The 17,000-nt window shown below is 37.0% G+C and overlaps 1 protein-coding gene across 5 annotated transcripts in view; it reads left to right on the forward strand.

Moving 5' to 3' along the window:
- Positions 1-17,000, forward strand: part of EML1 (EMAP like 1) — a 118,349-nt gene that overhangs the window by 67,296 nt on the left and 34,053 nt on the right. For 3 of the 5 annotated variants that reach the window (XM_052693348.1, XM_052693346.1, XM_052693347.1), the window contains exons 3-5: positions 3,251-3,313; positions 6,365-6,497; positions 14,885-15,019. In XM_052693348.1, the coding sequence (XP_052549308.1) occupies positions 3,251-3,313; positions 6,365-6,497; positions 14,885-15,019 (331 nt within the window). The remainder of the gene's footprint in view (positions 1-3,250; positions 3,314-6,364; positions 6,498-14,884; positions 15,020-17,000) is intronic. The other 2 variants (XM_052693349.1, XM_052693350.1) reach the window with 1 other exon arrangement.

Consider the following 17,000-nt stretch of genomic DNA (forward strand, 5'->3'; position numbering starts at 1 on the left):
AAGTTTTTTTGATTGGGGGGAAAAAAACAATTCAAATTTAAAGAAAATATAGTTTTACTTCAGTTAAAAATTGTGTGGGCATACCACAAATCAGAACTGAGTTAGCTCAATGGTGATCTGACTGGCAAGATGTTGCCCAGGTTCATAGGAAAAGTACAGCCACCTTTAGTGCCTGAATCAGTTACGGAATAACAGATCTAGATTCCAGATAAGATAGATATTGCCACTCTGCAATATACTGTGTTATGCAAATGTTGCAGAGTGTTCTCACCTGATCCTTTTCCTACAATAACAGGTTGATGTGTGTGCAACAGAAAAGCTTGAGTGAGATATCCAGCACTTCAGTATAGCAAAGGATTACTAGAACCCCACTGATGTTATGTTTTGTTATCTGTGTGTGTGTAAAAGCATAGGAAAAAACTCATTTGAATCTTAGTGGGAAATTTTAGCAAATATTTTTGGATTGTCCTGGGAATAAAAGTGATGACAATTTTGATGTGGGAAGTCCGTGTATAACAGACTTCATAGAATAATAGAATGGCTTGAGTTGGAGTGGACCTTAAAGATCATCTAGTTTCAACCCCCATCATGTATAGAGTTGCTTCCCACCAAATCAGGCTGCTTAGGGCCCCATTCAACCGGTCTTTGAATGCCTCCAAGGATGTAACATCTACAGCCTCACTGGGCAGCCTGGTCCAGCACCTCATGCCCTTGGAGTAAAAAATTTCTTCTGAACTTCACAATCAAACTCTCCCTTCTTTTAGATTAAAGCTGTTTCTCCTTGTTCTTTTACTATCAAACCATGTTGGTTCCCCTTCTGTTTGCAAGCTCCCTTCAAGTACTGGAAGGCTGCGATGGAGTTTCCTTGATGCCTTCTCTTCTCCAGGCTAAACAAGCCCGACTCCCTCAGCCTTTCTTCATAGAAGAGGTTCTCCAGCCCTAGCGTCATCTTTGTGGCCCTCCTCTGCTCCCGCATCCTTCCAGTACAGGGGACCCTAGGCCTGGACACGGCACTCCAAGTGGGGCCTCACAAGGGCAGAGTAGAGGGAAAAAAAGAGAGAACACTATTTAGATTGCTTCAAGGAATTTTAATCCAACATTCTTGCTGAAAACCTCACAGAATCACCAAGTCCTGGATGTCAGCAGACCTGCAGGGCCTGCTGCCCAAGGTACATTTACAAACCCTTTGTATAAATGGATCAGCAGAGCTCTTCCCCTTTCGAAAAAAGGTAGCAGCTTACCACATCATTAGGAATGCAGGTCTGGAACCTCATGGGATCCCGTCCATATCCCACTGTCCCTGTGGCCTTTCTGTAGCAAAACAGCCAGTGCACAAACAGGTTTGCATGTGAATCTTTGGTCCACATCAGAGCAAAGCATGCTACACAAACTCATATTCCCTTATGAATCAAAGTTTTTTGGTATCCATTAGCAGGAGATGCTCATGGTCTCTCTACTGTTTAAATTATGAAATCTGCTTCTTTTGGGGGGTCCTGACATGTGTTAATACAAATTAAACTTTATGTTGAAGGGTCTTGTTTAATTATGTGTTCATACCTTTTCGGAAGGGGCTGGAAATTGTTTCACCTTTGCTATATATTTGTGATGGATATTTACTTTTAGTCATTGATTTAACAGAATATGTAAAAACTACTTGGTTTTCTGAACTGAGATCTTGAGTTTGTTTAATGGAAATGGGGAAGGAGGAAATATACAGAATTCCAGAACCAGAATAGTTCATTGTAGATGATGCTGTTTGTTGGATAGAATATACAGTAAATGTCCTTGATCTTGTTCTCCCATTCTCTTCTCTTTGTGTTGTATTCTCCTCATTTTTAATTTGTTTGTCTTATTGAAAAAGAAAGTTGAATGTTTCTGATGATAATTCCTACTAGAACAAAATGTTCCACAAAATGTGGTAGTACAAGAGATGAAGTGGCTTTATGTTGCTTTCAAAATAGATCTTATCTGGCATGTGAAGGAAATAAAGTTTAATTACTATTTCTGAATTGTAACCAATCAGTTCTTGCCTGCTGACTTTGCTTAGTAAAATACAGAGCCAGATTTTCATGGATTTTGTGAACAATTGAGTTCTAAATCAGGAAATGTTTTCTTACTTATGGCAGAAAGTCAAAGCCATACTTAATGTACCTTCAAAAGAAACTTCTATAAGCTGATATTTCTGCCCTTCTATGGCTTTTTTTTTTTGTGTGTTTGTGGTGTAAATACTTCCGGATGTGAAATTACACTATAACAAGCCTTACATGTGGTAATGTAAATATGGCTCTATAAAAGCCATCATAGAAATTACTGAAATGAATCTTGATAATTGCTAACTAAATCCACTCAATTTCTTTAATTTTATTACACACCAGTTGTGCCATCATTGTATGGTCAGCCTTATTTAACATATTTTATTACATGAAACCAAATATGAAGTATCCTGATTGTTTCTTCCAGCTGCTATGTCAAGTATGATGCATTCCCTATTTTTTCTGTAGTAGGCACAGCTACTTCATAAAAGACAGCCCAGAAGACCAAGTTCAGTTTCAATACTGTAATTCAGAAAAGCATTTCAGTGGCCTCTTGTGGAGCCCGTTTGGGCATGGTGAAACTGGGACTGTGGCTTCTTGTGCCATTATGTGGGCTGAATGGCACTTGATCTACTTTCTTTTTATTGATTATTTAATGACTGATTCTATATTTACAATTTTGAAAAGTAGAAATTGATCTCAGTGTCATCAAAATCTCATCCACTGTTGTTTGAAACATACCATGTGATCTTTCTTTTGTTTCCTCTGTGGCCTTTGATTAAAGTCTGTGTGAACTGTGGGAAGGCTCTTACCCTTGAAACAGAAATTGGATCCCAGTGTTCTCTTTAAAGTCTGAAATAAAGTTCATGAGAACTCAATTTTCTGAATACATCTTAAGTGAAATTGGCTAAAAGATTTTAAGTGAAAGGCTAGCAGATAGTAACGCAGAGAAACTTGAGCTTGTTTTCAGTCTCTGTGCACCTTCTTATTCTAGACTTGAGCTAGGCAGCTTAAAAGCAGCATATGTTACAGAGACAGAGCTGCTTATCTTTTGTTTGTGAAGCTCCTTCACCAGTGTGGCTTTTTTCTTCCTTATTTTATTCAGCTACTTTGTGGAGTTCAGTATGCTTCCTGCTTTTATTCTACTCTTATTTGTTGTTCTTTCCTTTTGTAATTATTGGTTTGTTTGTAAACTTAATGGCCCTATTAATCCATAGATCAGAGTATGATTAAAAAAGCTGCTGCTGAGGCTGGTAAACATGTCAGTGCTGCTACCACAGGTAAGACCTTGAAGCAACAGAACTTCCCAAATAAATGTTACTGACAAAGCATAGTAATCTGAGTGTGTTTGAGTTACTGACATCCACTGCTTCTAACAGTTAATGATGTGTTTGTAGTTGTTTGACTGTTGCGTTAATTACCACTGGTGTGAAATAGCTTTGTAAATAAAACCAAATAGCTCCAGAATAAATAGTGGAATAAGTGAATAATCTGTAGTTTTTCTGTGTGCTACATAAGAATTTTGTGTTGTTGCTTTCAAAACTTGCTCATGGGGCTCAATCTTTAAATCTCCAGAAATGTGGAGTCTCAGTTTGCTTTGGATTTAGAGCAAACACCTTTGACTATCAAAGTTAGAGGGGTTGTTGCTGGCTCCTGCTAGTTTCAGTTTCATGCGGTCAAAAGAATAAACCAATGCCAGTTGGAACTCGCTTCATCTTCCCTTTAGCAAGTATTTTTATATAACAATAAAGAAAAAAATATTTAATCATTTGTTTAACTTTTGTTATTATTCTGACTTGTGATCTCAAAGCTTCACAAAAGTTTTGTGAGCTACAGAGATTGTGTCAGGAAACAAGTGTACAACTGCTGAACTGTAGCCATCTGATTCTATAATGAACAACAGAATCTGTTTTGTAAGTTAGTTATTATGCATTAATGCATGTTTATTATATTAGTACATTTCAGCAATTGGCTAGGAAACATAGTAGAGCGAAATACTGTAGAAGTAAATAGGATTGTAATATCTGTTTCCTTAGCTATGAGAAGCTGAGGTACAGTAGGTTTCAACTATTTTGTTGTGCCTCTTGTTGTGGGTTAACCCTGGCAGGCAGTGGAGTTCCCCACAGCTGCTTACTCCTCCCCAGTGGGATGGGAGAGAACTGGAAAAGTGAAAGCTGGAAAGCTCCTGGGCTGAGATAAGGACAGTTTGGTAGGAGAAGCAAAGCTATGCATGCCAACAAAGCGAAACAAGGAATGGATTCACTACTTTCTGTTGGCAGGCAGATGTTCATCTGTTGGGAAAACAGAGCTCATCATGCATAATGATGGCTTGGGAAGACAAAAGCCAATGTTTGGGATGTCCTTCCCTTCATTCTTCTCTCCTTTGGCTCTTATTGCTGAGCATGATGCCATGTGATATGGAGTACCTCTTTGGCCTGTCTGGGTCAGCTCTCCTGGCTGTGTTCTCTTCCACTCCTGGTGCAACCCCAGCTCATGGCTGGGAGGGCAGTGTGAAAAGCTGAAATGTCCTTGGCTTAATGTAAGCACTGCTCTGCAGCAACTTAAATATCAGTGTGCTGTCAACACTGTTTTGGTCACAAATCCAAAACATAGAGCTATAGAAGTGGCTATGAATAAAATTAGCACAGTGAAAAATCAATGCAGTTCTAAAGGCAGCATTAGCATGTTAAAATAGTTCATGGAAACGGGGCTGGAAGGCACCATGAGTTCATTCAAGTCTTGTTTCACCTTTTCTTAAAGCTGCCCGTAATATTAGAGTGCTCTTGCTCTTTTTAACCTTGGTAGGAGTGGTACTGTTGAAACTCATCAATCCCAGCTTCTCTTATCTTCAGGGAGCCTAGAGTTTTTCTTTATTTCTTTGTTGACTTGTTTTCATGTCATCCTTCAGTCATCTAAGCCAAACAAGCCTTATTTCTTCACTGTTTCCTGATGGGAAGTATATAATAAATAAATGGTGAACGTGTAACAAACAGCTATCTATCATAATGCACTTAACTGCTTCAGTACATGTCAAACAAGTAGAGCTCATCTTGAAACTTGCATTCATGAGTAAATCTTATTTACTGATGCAATCTCCTCAAGTCACAGGCTTTCATTCTTTTTTCTTCAGTATATAAGAACTATATACTATATGAACTATATGAACAAGTTCACTATATGAACAAGTCAGTACGTGCTTAAATCTGTGCTACGATAAGATGCAAGCATATTGCATCTTGTATATCTGTGTCTAAATGCAATTGTGAAGGATTTTTATTTTTTTAGATTTATCCAGAGCTTTTTTTTTTTTCTGGAGTATTTCACAGCTGTTTTCCCTGGGCTTTGAGATGATGCCAGATTTTTCTCTTGTGTTTCTTAAGTGACTTATGGGCTTCTACTTTCTTTTGGGTATTCTGAACCTAGAGACTTCTGGCATCTTCACAAAGATGGCTTGTAATGTGAAGTGATGTCAAACTTCAGGTGATATATAGTGCTTTAGTTTTCTTCCCTGCTGCGCAGAGAACACTGATGTGCTTGTGTCTATGTTTCCAAGGTTTGCTTTGTAATGTAACTTCTCATGTAAGTACTCACTGCTTGCAGTTTTAACCGCTTTTTGTTTTTGCAACTAATTTCTAATGCACTGGAATGGAACTTTTCAGTTATTCTACTAGTAATTAGAGTTTACATATGCATAACACTTTTTTTGAGCCAAAGTGATCAGACTGCAGTTAGATAATGTCAGCTGATGAAATCCACTGTTTTGATGATTTCAATAGCTTTTTCTGATTGATGAATAAAGTTCCTCTTTGTAAGAGGAGCCTACAGTCTTTAAAAGAAGTCAGATGTGTGTAGCTGGAGAGTAAGGATTTATTAACAGATTATTTGCTTGTGGAAAACTTGCAAGAATGTTGAATGATAAAGACCAGGAGTTTCTGGAATTGTGGCTTACCTTTATTTCTAGCACTCTTCAGAATGCCATCCAGGTGGGCAATAGCAGGATTGCTTATGGTGGCAGCTGCTGCCTTTGTGCCTACCTGTAAGCTCGCTGAGCTAGAACAGAATTTTACAGATGGCACAGGCTATGGAATTGTGTTCTTAAGCCATGTGCAGGTAGTTTGATGTGATTATGAATAAGAAAATATTTAAAAATCTTAAAAACCCATATTCACATACATAACTTTGTTTAGGAGGGAAAAAAGGGTATGCTACAGGTATTTAAAAATACATTTAATATTAATATATAGTTAATATTTTAAAATATTTTTTTTGGCTTGCTGGAGAAAAAAAGAAGAATATGTAAACAATGATTTAATCCTCTGCTTGTTTTGCAGCAAGACCGCTGGTACAAACCCTGCCTTTAAGGACTACTGTTAATAATGGAACTGTGTTACCAAAGAAACCAAGTGGCTCTTTACCTTCTCCATCAGGAACCAGGAAAGAAACTGTATCACCAGCAGCAAAAAGGTATGTATGCCTTGGAAACATTGTAACTGTTAAATTGAGGAAATATTTAGAAGCTTGAAGAAGACCCATTATGTGGTTTTTCTTACTTTCAAAGCAATAGTCTAAATACTTAGTTCAGAATGAAAAGAGATGGAGTTCATTATAGGAGATTCTAAACTCATTAGGTCTAATTAATCATGATTACGGTTATTACTCTGAATACTGAAAGAACACATAATGCTTAATCTACCAGTTTCTGTTACTTTCTTGTTGCTGCAGTCTAACGAAGAATAAAGCTTTTCTTCTCTGTTGTTTAGTCACGTGGCACGAAAAGTAATGCAAGGAGTTTCTAATAGTAAGAAGAAAACAGTCTGTAGAGAAACTGTTATCATTACAAATCAGTGTGTTACCTTTGGTGATTTTGTAAGTTATCTTAAAAATGTTACAAGAATCTCAAGGAGAAAAATTGGATCTATCACATTTATGCACATAAATCTAGCTTTAGGTACTCACTATTGCTGTTAGATGATTAGAATGTCTCAGTTTCAGTTGTGTATTTTGTAGGTTACATATATGCTGATTATACACCTAGATTATAAGAAATGCAACTGACTTGCTTGAGCCAAGTTCAAGTTAAATGTGACAGATCTTGTGCTGCTGCTCTGCTGTGATGTTTGCCTGTTAAAATATACACATGTATTAGATGTCATGGGATATTTTTTTTTTTTTAACATTTCTTTGGTTGTGTGTCATCGTCAGCTTTTTGTAGAGACAATGCTGTAAGGTCTGAGGAAGGCAAGTTATGGAGATGAGAGGTTTGAAGCTTCTTTTGTAAAAGGTCTCTTCTTAAGGAGAGGTGTTAACTAAGTATGCTCTGCTCTGTTACTGATTTGAGGACCACTGGTTTTCAGAAAACTCCAAATTTTGTTATTGTAGAGAAGCTATTTATGCAGAATTAAGATTAGAAAGCGTTTTTTGTTTCAGTGTCACACAAATAGAACTGGGCTCCTATGAAATGGGCCTTACTGCAGCTGCAGGCTTTGGCAAGTTTGCCATAGATAAGAGAAGGAAGGTAAATACAATATGAATGTATCCATTATCAGAAATATGTTATCGGAATTTTTTGCAAGTGGATGGAAAAATGTGACTTTTAAAGAGAAAATTGATCTGTATTTTAAAAGGAGCACTATTTTGTGTATCATGAATTTTAAGGAAATGCACAGATTACTTCTTCTTAATTCTCCTAAATTTATTCTTGTGAACTGAATGCAGAGTTTTAAGTGGTATTCAGTACAAAACAAAACAAAATAGAAAACAAGTGAGCCCAAGTATTGGCAGGCTTCCCTTGTGTACATAGGGTGGGACTCACGATTCTGCGCACTTGTTATCCAGGGTTCAGCATGGGACTTCCTGCTTCAGCACAGAGTCAGATGCAGGTGAAGATCATTCTGTGGCTTGTGGGGCAATGTCATGGCTCCATGCATACTTGTGATGTATGGGAATGGCATCCTGCAGCCTTCTCATCTCACTCACTTACTGTCTGGATACTCTCAGTGCTTGTGGGAAAGTCCTTATGGAGAATCCTTGGGGAGTGAGTGTTGTGTAACAGCCTTGGCTCATCTGTGAGTGAAGTCTTCCATGGGATAAGGATTTTAACATCATTTTATTGTGCTTTATCCTTTCCCTTTGTTAAAGGAACTAGGCTGAAGGTGCTTTAAGTATACAATATGAAAATGTATATGCAGTTTTAGGAAAGAAATTTGCTGACTATATTTGCTGTTTTAGTCAGAAGCTTGTTACAGATTCCTTACATTTTAGAAATGTGAGATTATTTCAGTCCTGAGAAAAGTCCAGGTCTATGGAATTCCTATTGCCTTTAACACTGTAGTATGCTGTACTGATTCAATTTAGCATGCAAAATTACTTCAAGGCATTTTTGTCTTGCCTGGATATATACTGTGAGGGGAAGGGAGTAGACTGTTAAACTCCTAACCAATGAATTACTGTAGAAACCTCTTAGTAAATTATTCTGTACTGTTTTTAAAAATGAACTTTAAAATAACTTAAGGGATTTTGTGTTTTCACAGGATAGCATGCACAAAATATTCAGTATTCAAAGGTGGTACTTTAACTGCTCTAAGAAGCTGACTTGCCAATAGTCAAATAGATAAGCTCATTAATATGAATTCATTCATCCTTTGCATTTATAATGGACCATTTTACATTTGAGAGCTGTGAGTATGAGTAAAAGTAGAGTTGTAGAATGGCTTAGGTTGCAAGGGACCTAAAAGATCATCCAGTTCCAAATCCCAGTGAGAATAGGGGGGTGCAACATGGGAAGTGTAGCAGCAAGATCAAATAGCTTTCTTTCCTCGGGAGATAGTAGTTGTCTGTGGTAAGAAGCTTTAATGAGCATTGAACAGTTCATAAATGGTATGTAGTTTTAAATAATTTTTAAGAAATTATTAAATTCTGGTTTCGGATAAACTGTCATGTTTTAACAGTATTAAGTGATGTTTTCAAAGCTTATTGTCAGCTTGAATTATATTGTGTATATATATTTGTATATATATATGCAATATAGGTGCAGAAAGAAAAATAATATTTCAAAATTTGAAAAGTGAAAGAAAATTAGTAATATTAAAAAGAAATAGCACCTTTCTATTTGAGTCTTATTTTAAACCTGCAGTTTGCTGCTGTAAATTACAAACATCTGCTAGGACTACTATAACAGGAAAATAACTTTTTTTTTTTTTCTTGTGAACACATTTTCAAAAGGGGCAAACATCAAGGTTAATGGAGTCTTTCCCAGATGTTTCACTCAACACTGCTATGAAAAGGAGATTAAAAAGAAGTAAATTCTGGTTTGAAATATTTGGTTAGGAAGTATGTCATAGCCATTTAAAACAGCATGTAGTGCCTATCTGTATAAACATACACAAATGATCTCTGCAGGGATCAAATGTGCATCCATACGTTCTATTGCTTAGAAATAGATGTGCTTATTGACATGTCTACAAATACAGCCTCATTTGTATGTGTTAGTTAACTCATTTGAACCCACAGATTGGCATGGTGCTCCTCCTTCTTGCTAGATTACCAAGGAGATGCAGTTCAGAGTTCACTACGTTTCTCTGATTTCCCTTTTAATATTTGAAATGAAAATGACTACTTGTGCAGGAATACAACACTGGGGCTGATGAAAAAAAATTGAGGCTGAAAGGGTGGAACTAGCAGACTTTTATTCAAATTCTGCCACGTTCTCTGAATGACCTTATGCAAATATTTAACCTTTATGCATATTGGTTTTCCATATGTAAAGTGTGTATCTCTGGATATCAGTAGGCTGTTATGGCCTAACGTGTTAATTAGAACCAGGTCTGTTAAGGCGTTGAGTAACCTCAACTGACTCTGACTTCAATTTAGAATTGAGGGCACCAGCTCCCCTTTGGCATTTAGATCTCATATAGCCAAAACTCGACTAAGCTAAGGAAGGAATGAAATAACCTGAATAGAGCAAAGGCACAAGTACAACACACAGGTCAATCAGGCGATAAAAATGTGGTAATAATTAACGCAATGCAAGACTTAAAATAAAAATGGAAATGATGATGCTGGTGATATTAGAACCAAAAGTTCTTATCCAGTGCCAGCATGTGATGCACAGCTACACGGCTACCAGGTGCAAGCTGGCTGATGTGAAACTGAAGTGAGTTACAGATGGGCTGGGTAATCAGCTGAAACAGATAATCAGGAATTGCTTGTCTTTGTAAATTGTTTGCAAGTATTCCTTGTCCCCTTGTCTCAGGGACTTTGTTTTGTTTTTTTTTTTTTTTTTTTTAAATTTAATGTGTTTAATACTTTTAATCTGTGGAAGTCAGAAATTAAGCTATTCTGATTACACGCACAAAAAAAAAAACCCTAGTACTGATCTTTATTCTGAACTTCATACATAGAGTAATCATTTGAAAGTTTTGTCCAGCATAAGATGAGCTTTTTCTATCATGAACAGAACTTTCCCTTCCCCCAGCACTCTTCCTTTCAGAAGCAGTGTGGCTTGAAGTTCATTGCTTAACACTAAATTTGCCTCTGGAATGTGTCCAGCACACAGTAGTAATGTTTTGAGTTCCCTATTAAAGTCTAGGTTTTTGTGACTCATCTAGGATAGCTTTGTTTCCAATAGTTGAAGGGGAAAAGAAAATATAAGGGAGGAGAATGCAGTCGGTACCTTTCCCAGTAGGGATGCTGCTGCAGACTGTAGGCTAGCATATACTTTCTCTTTTAGAAAGAGCCAATCAGTCATTCTTTGTTCTTGAGCAGATTGTAAAGTACTACAATGCTGCAAAACTCTGACAACCGAGATCAAAAGGAAGAAGTTGGAACAAAGAAAACATAAAAAGCTTTGTTTGTAGGGAGAATAAAATACTTTAATAAGATGAATTCCCGTTCTTCTAAACTCTAAACACATGGCCCCTAGGAAATTGTTCGGTCTCCTGGAATTAATGTTCTACATTCTGTTCTGAGGGCAACAATGGTTTGCAACTGGCACACGCAAACTCTGTGTCAAACCTTCAGTTTAGACTCCTATTTAATGCTTGACTCTCAAAAAACCTGTTTTTAAATAAAAAGAATATAAATATAAAAATCCTATCCACTGAGCTTCAAGTGGCAAAGCCATTACACTACTTCACTATCTCTAACAATTAAAGTTATTAGTGTGCTTTGCTCAAAGGCGTAATGAAATTAAAGTCATATATTCTCAAATTCATTCTAATTGATTCAAATGAGAGTCGGAAGGAGTGCTAGACAAGTCTCAAAATATTAGTATTATTAGTTTCACTACTGTACACTTTTTAAATGTATTTTATTGTAAGAGCTTTCATGTGCTTTCCCCCCAGAAATTTGATCATATATATATATTTATTCTGATTTGCTCACTGCAATTCAATGATGCAAGCATGTAAAACATACATGCTATGCAGTGATGTGTGTATATTTGTATGAAGATTTATTTTCTTGTGTTTGTTGTTGCTTTCTTAACAGTCTTCTGTCTCCTAGCTGGATCATCTGTCTGTTTCCTTAGCCTCTTTCATTTTCTTTTCTGTGTTTTTCTCAATAGCTTTAGAAACATTTAGTGTATTTGGAGCCTTGCTAAAATTTTGTCATTCAAAGATACATTGGTGTTCTTAGGTGGTTTGAAATGATCAGACACCGGAGCCAATAATTTGCTGTTTATTCTTGCACGTGACCTCATATCTTAAATGCATGCAATGATGTCTTTTAATGGAAGCTTGTTTTAAATGTCTTTTCCATGTTTTATTGTTGCATTCACTTTTTATTCTGCTTTGTTTACGCACCTCTCAATGTGGATTAAGCAGGTCTGTGAATCTTCTCAATGCATGCAAACTGAAAAAGCCTGCTCTAAGGTGAGGGATTCTTAATAGCTTTGTAGTGTTGAAGCTCAATTGCTTTTCCTTTCTATTCTGATTCAACACATAGAAAGTGGCTGTTTTAATGGCAGCATTAAACACTGTAGAACTGTAATTATTATTCCGATTTTTAACACTCTCATAAGTGCATTTAAAACTTATTGCCGATAAACACATTGCTTTACTTATCCAGTGATGATTTCTGATATGTTATCTCCATTCTCTTATGCTAACATCACTTTTACTGTATTTCATTAACTCACGTTCCCATGTTAAGCTTAAAAATGGTGCTAACAAATATTACCTTTTAATTTAAAAATTGAAGATGTTCTCCTTTCATATCACTAATGTGGAAGCCAAATTCTGGAATCCAGTCGTGTTCTTACAGTCTTGTAAGTTAAATGAATATTTCCTATCATTTTTAAATTCTTCCTCAGGTGTCCGTATGTCTGCTGTAGCCATACTGATGTTAAACACTGGAGAAACCAAAATGTGTATTTGCCAAAATTGAGTTAATGCAATGGAATTAAAATATCTTGCCGTGATCATCTTTTTCTGATCATTCTCTAATATGTCTCGCTGGGCTTTTGCTGTTGGTGGAAGTTTAAAATTTGTCAGAAGATAGTTTGGCTAGTTAGCTTAAACACTAATGGACCTAAAATAACTTAAAAGAGTTCTGTTCTTCTATTGTGGTAGAAGAAGTTTTTATACTGATATAAGGCTTCATCAGTAAAAAGATAACATTGCACTTCTAAGCTTTAGGCCTGTTCATTTTTTTTTTAATCCATCCATTCATCTTTTGAATGTTGATAACTGTAAAAATAAAACCCCAAGCAATATTAAATTAGTTTAAAGCTGCTTCCATAACTGCTACAGTTTTTCTAACGTTAGCACAATTTGGTGATTTTCTTCATTTAATTTCAGTGTTGGCTGATACTGTGTCATCTTTTTCTGTTTAAAGAGATGATGTCAAAATAAGAGTTTGATACTGCAAAATCACGCAGTGCTGACGTTTTGTGGTAGTAAAATGTAGTGAAAGGGCACAAGCTGACAAAGGTACTTTATGTGGAGTAAAACTTTTCAGTACCATGGCTGCTTTATGTTAGCCTAGAGTAATATTATGGAATGGTGTTAATAAGACAGAGAACTGTTAAATGTTTGTAATATATTATCAAATATGTGGAAGGAATGTTTTTTTTTTTTTTTTTTCCCCCCCATGCATTTGGCATTGAGAAGACTTGGGGAGTGTATGGCTGGCTTAGGAAACAGTGATGCCATACGTGACAACAGAATTGAATTTTCACTGCCTTTTGCTTCTCCCGTGCATTATTTCAGTCTGTCCCTGTGTGCAATTTAGCATTCTGCTTGCTCTCTTACATCACTCTCTCCACAGAAACATTTTTGTTTCAGCTTAATCCTTTGAATAGTGCTTGTTCTTAATACAAAAACACAGCACTGAATATCTGCACTACCACTGCACATTCTGGAAAGATTTTTGTCAAGCCACCTGAGATGCATCACATGATGTATCTGCTCTGCCCTGAATGCATGGAGCTTCCTCTCAGAAAAATGTCGTCTTTGCAGTGACTTGAGCTCAGATCTATCCATTGTATTGTACAGTTTTGTGTTTTGATCACACAGAAAAGTCTACTTTTCTTCCTTTACTTATGAAGAGTCGATGCTTCTATTTTTTACACTATCTGTGAAGTGAGGCAGTCTGAGAAGCTGACTGAGGTAATACGATAGGGATGGTTTTTAGAAGTTGATGAGGAGGCCTGGAATAGTCCATGGTGATGCCTGAACTGAACCTTATGGTAAGCAGAACACCCTGGAGTGTAAAAGGTAACAGGGCTGGGGTTGGCAAAGGAACTGACTGGAATGAGACTGGGACCTGGAGGGCAGGAGCAGAAAAAGCCAAAATGTTTATATGGACAGACACAACATAGGATGTGGGGAAAGGTGCATAAATGTCCCTGCTCTTTTCTTTGGAGAATGTAAAGCAAACAGAAGGCAGAGTTGGGAGAAAGGAGCCAGCATCAAATTCTGTCCAGCTGGTAGTGTGGAAATGATTCCTGCCTCATCCCAAGCACTGCTGCCAGCCCTTCTCTGCATCCCAGGGAAAGGAGTAAAGCGAGGCACCTAGCCTAGCTCACTTGTCACCTACTCCCCTTGCCCCTAGGAAGCATTGCTTCAGAGAAAAGTGCTTTGAACTAATGGAAAACCATAGTAGTTTGTCACCGATGTTGTATGCTCTGTTATACTGCTCCTGTTGTGCCTCGTGGTTCTGTCGGAGAGAGCTGTCTGTCTGAAAGTCAGGCAGGAGCTTCCTAACAGCCATCTTTGCCAAAGGGACAGTTGAAGAGTGGTAGAAACTTAAGCCTCTGAGATACTCCTTATCAGGGGCAGGAAATGTAATCTATTTGTACGTGCAGTGTAGAAGCATGTTTTTTTGACGAATGAATGGAGAGCTAGCTTACATTTTCATAGTTTTTCTTTGGAGTGTGTTAAAACTAACTTTGAACCACAGCGTAACTGATTTTGAATGAAGATGCTGGTTAGCTTGCTAGCGCTCAAATTTTGACCTATTTTTGATGTTTTCTGTTGTCTGCTCGTGTTGTATAATGTGCTTTCTTTGAGTTCCTTTCTTTTTGAATTTTAAAGTGTAGGATGGTATTCAAAGATTTGGGAGGTGATATGGAAAGTAGGTGCTACAGATGTCTGATGTTAGTGTGGCCCTTTTTTTTTTTTTTTTTTTTTTTTTTTTATAACCGGGCCAAAAGAAGTATGTTAATCTCTGTTGCAACAGGTGCTCAGCAGAACTTGTTACATAAGATCTTTAGCAAGTTGTTTTCTGATTAAAAAATCATGTTGCTATTTTTATGGCCAGCTTTCTATTTGATACATTTCTCAGGAATGTTTGTCATTAGGTGTGTACTTCTACAAGTTCTACTGTTAAGCTTAATCCCTTTTTCTCATTAGTACTGTGAAGAGAACCAGCTCTGCTGAGCGTGTGTCCCCAGGAGGCCGGAGGGAAAGCTATGGAGATTCCAAAGGGAGTCGCAACCGCACTGGATCCACCAGCAGCTCATCCAGTGGTAAAAAGAACAGTGAAAGGTAGTGTTTCTTGAATGGCCATCTTCATTCTTTTTTGCTTTCTGCTCTAACAGTGAAATTTGTTTCTTCAATTCAGCAAATATTAGAATTTGTTTGTGTTTAAAAAAAAAAAAAACAAACACAAAACCTCTACCAGTTGGTCAAAAATACATATTTTAGGAGACTTCAAATCTTTCTTTTGAATTTTTCTTTGTGAAAAGATCTTTTTTTGAATTATTTCTGCTCTCTAGATGAGGCTTAAAGCAGAATGCATGTCATAAATCTAAAAAGGCAATATTGAATGCTCACCACCTCACACATGTGGAATGATATCTAGTTGATTTATGAGTAATAACTGTCTCAGTTTAAGTCAGATGAATGCGAAATGGAGAAATAGACTTATGTGCAGGCACTATCTAAAGAAGCAGAATAAAGTGATTTGCATCTCTGTGCATTTTGATGGTGCTTCTTGTATTGTATTGACAGTAACAAAAGGAAAATGTCTTTTCCAAGAGTTTCAGAATAGGTTGTCTTGAAGATATAGGTGATTTATTGTTTGTGGTGAGATCAATGTTTTGACCAATTGATTATTTCCCGTATTTCCTAGACAGATTTTGGCCATTGGCTCATGGCCATTACACCTGATCTCTGTCCTGCTACAGTTCCTTATGTACAAAGCGATGTTAATGGTGGTTTTGAGATTCTCAGATGATGTGGCAAGAGAAACAGTGTTGATGAAGATTACAGAATAATGTAATTCACCTGTTCTGTCTGTGCATGAGTGCCTTTATCAGAGTCATTGGATTGCTGATGAGACAATGGTAGGGCACAAAACTTCTTGTTGAACTCAATGATGCTTATGGCTCCCTTCCAACTTGGGATATTCTATGATTCTAAAACTTCTTATTTAAATCTCTTTGGCATCTTCTCTCAGTGTGGAGACTGACTAAGGCTCTTGTGAACTAATAGGCAACAGCCTAAATGCGAGTGATGAAATTACTACTAGTTTTGGTTTGAAGCTATCCCTCTCTACTTGATACCTGCATAAAGTGCAATTTATCTGAGATTAGTTTTATATGAAAGCTACTAAAGGAACCGGATGAGAATATTAAATAAATTTTTGATTACTTAAAAGAAGATACAACTTCTAGCAGCTACCTAGTGGTCCCATAAACAAGTGATGTTAATAATGTATGGAATGCATTATTTAAATGAAATTTCCTAAGGATCTAATTGGGAGCCCACGTTAGATAGCATAAGGTGGTGCTAGTGTGGCTGATGTTGCTGTTAGAGCAGTAATTGTGTGATTAGAGAGTTTTCCCAGGAGATAAAAGGCCTGATTTCTTATATCACATGCAGCCTGCGGATGTTCAGAGCCACAGCTCTTACCTCACTGAAGAGTGTCTTTATCCTGTGGAAGAGTCTGGGTAAAGTCTTCCTCATAGTTGCTGCTGAAGGCAGGCAACTGTGCAGAACATAGAGCAAGAGTCATGGGACTAGAAGAAAAATAAGAGTGATTCTGTACGCCAGGAGCTAAAGCTGTCCTCCTAAAGCTAACTATATGTGTGTAAGAATGAAGAAGAGAGCATTACTGAACTACTCACAGCCTTTTTCATTTCTCGTGTTATTTCTGCTCTCTAGATGAGGCTTAAAGCAGAATGCATGTCAGAAATCTAAAAAAGGCAATATTGAAATTACTATTTTTCAACATACTTCTACGTACAGTTGTAGCCCATTGTGCAATGTCATATTGCTTTAGAAAGGTATTTTAAGAAGCTTTAATAATAAAGGATGAGGAAGTGAGGACTGTAGCCTGAGCTTTCCCAGTTCCCTATCACTCTGAGCAAGAGGTAAGTCTTTGTTAAAATTTAGGTAAGTAGGAAATGATTCAAGATCATGAAAAAAGAAAAGGAGCAGTCAAAGCTCTGTCTGGTTATGATTTTTTATAATTAGAAAGTACACATGGCTTGCTTTATTACTGTAATGAATCAGCCCTTTGCAT

This window comes from Tympanuchus pallidicinctus, unplaced genomic scaffold (genome assembly GCF_026119805.1).
Source record: "Tympanuchus pallidicinctus isolate F22 unplaced genomic scaffold, pur_lepc_1.0 scaffold3, whole genome shotgun sequence".
Lineage (NCBI taxonomy): Eukaryota > Metazoa > Chordata > Aves > Galliformes > Phasianidae > Tympanuchus > Tympanuchus pallidicinctus.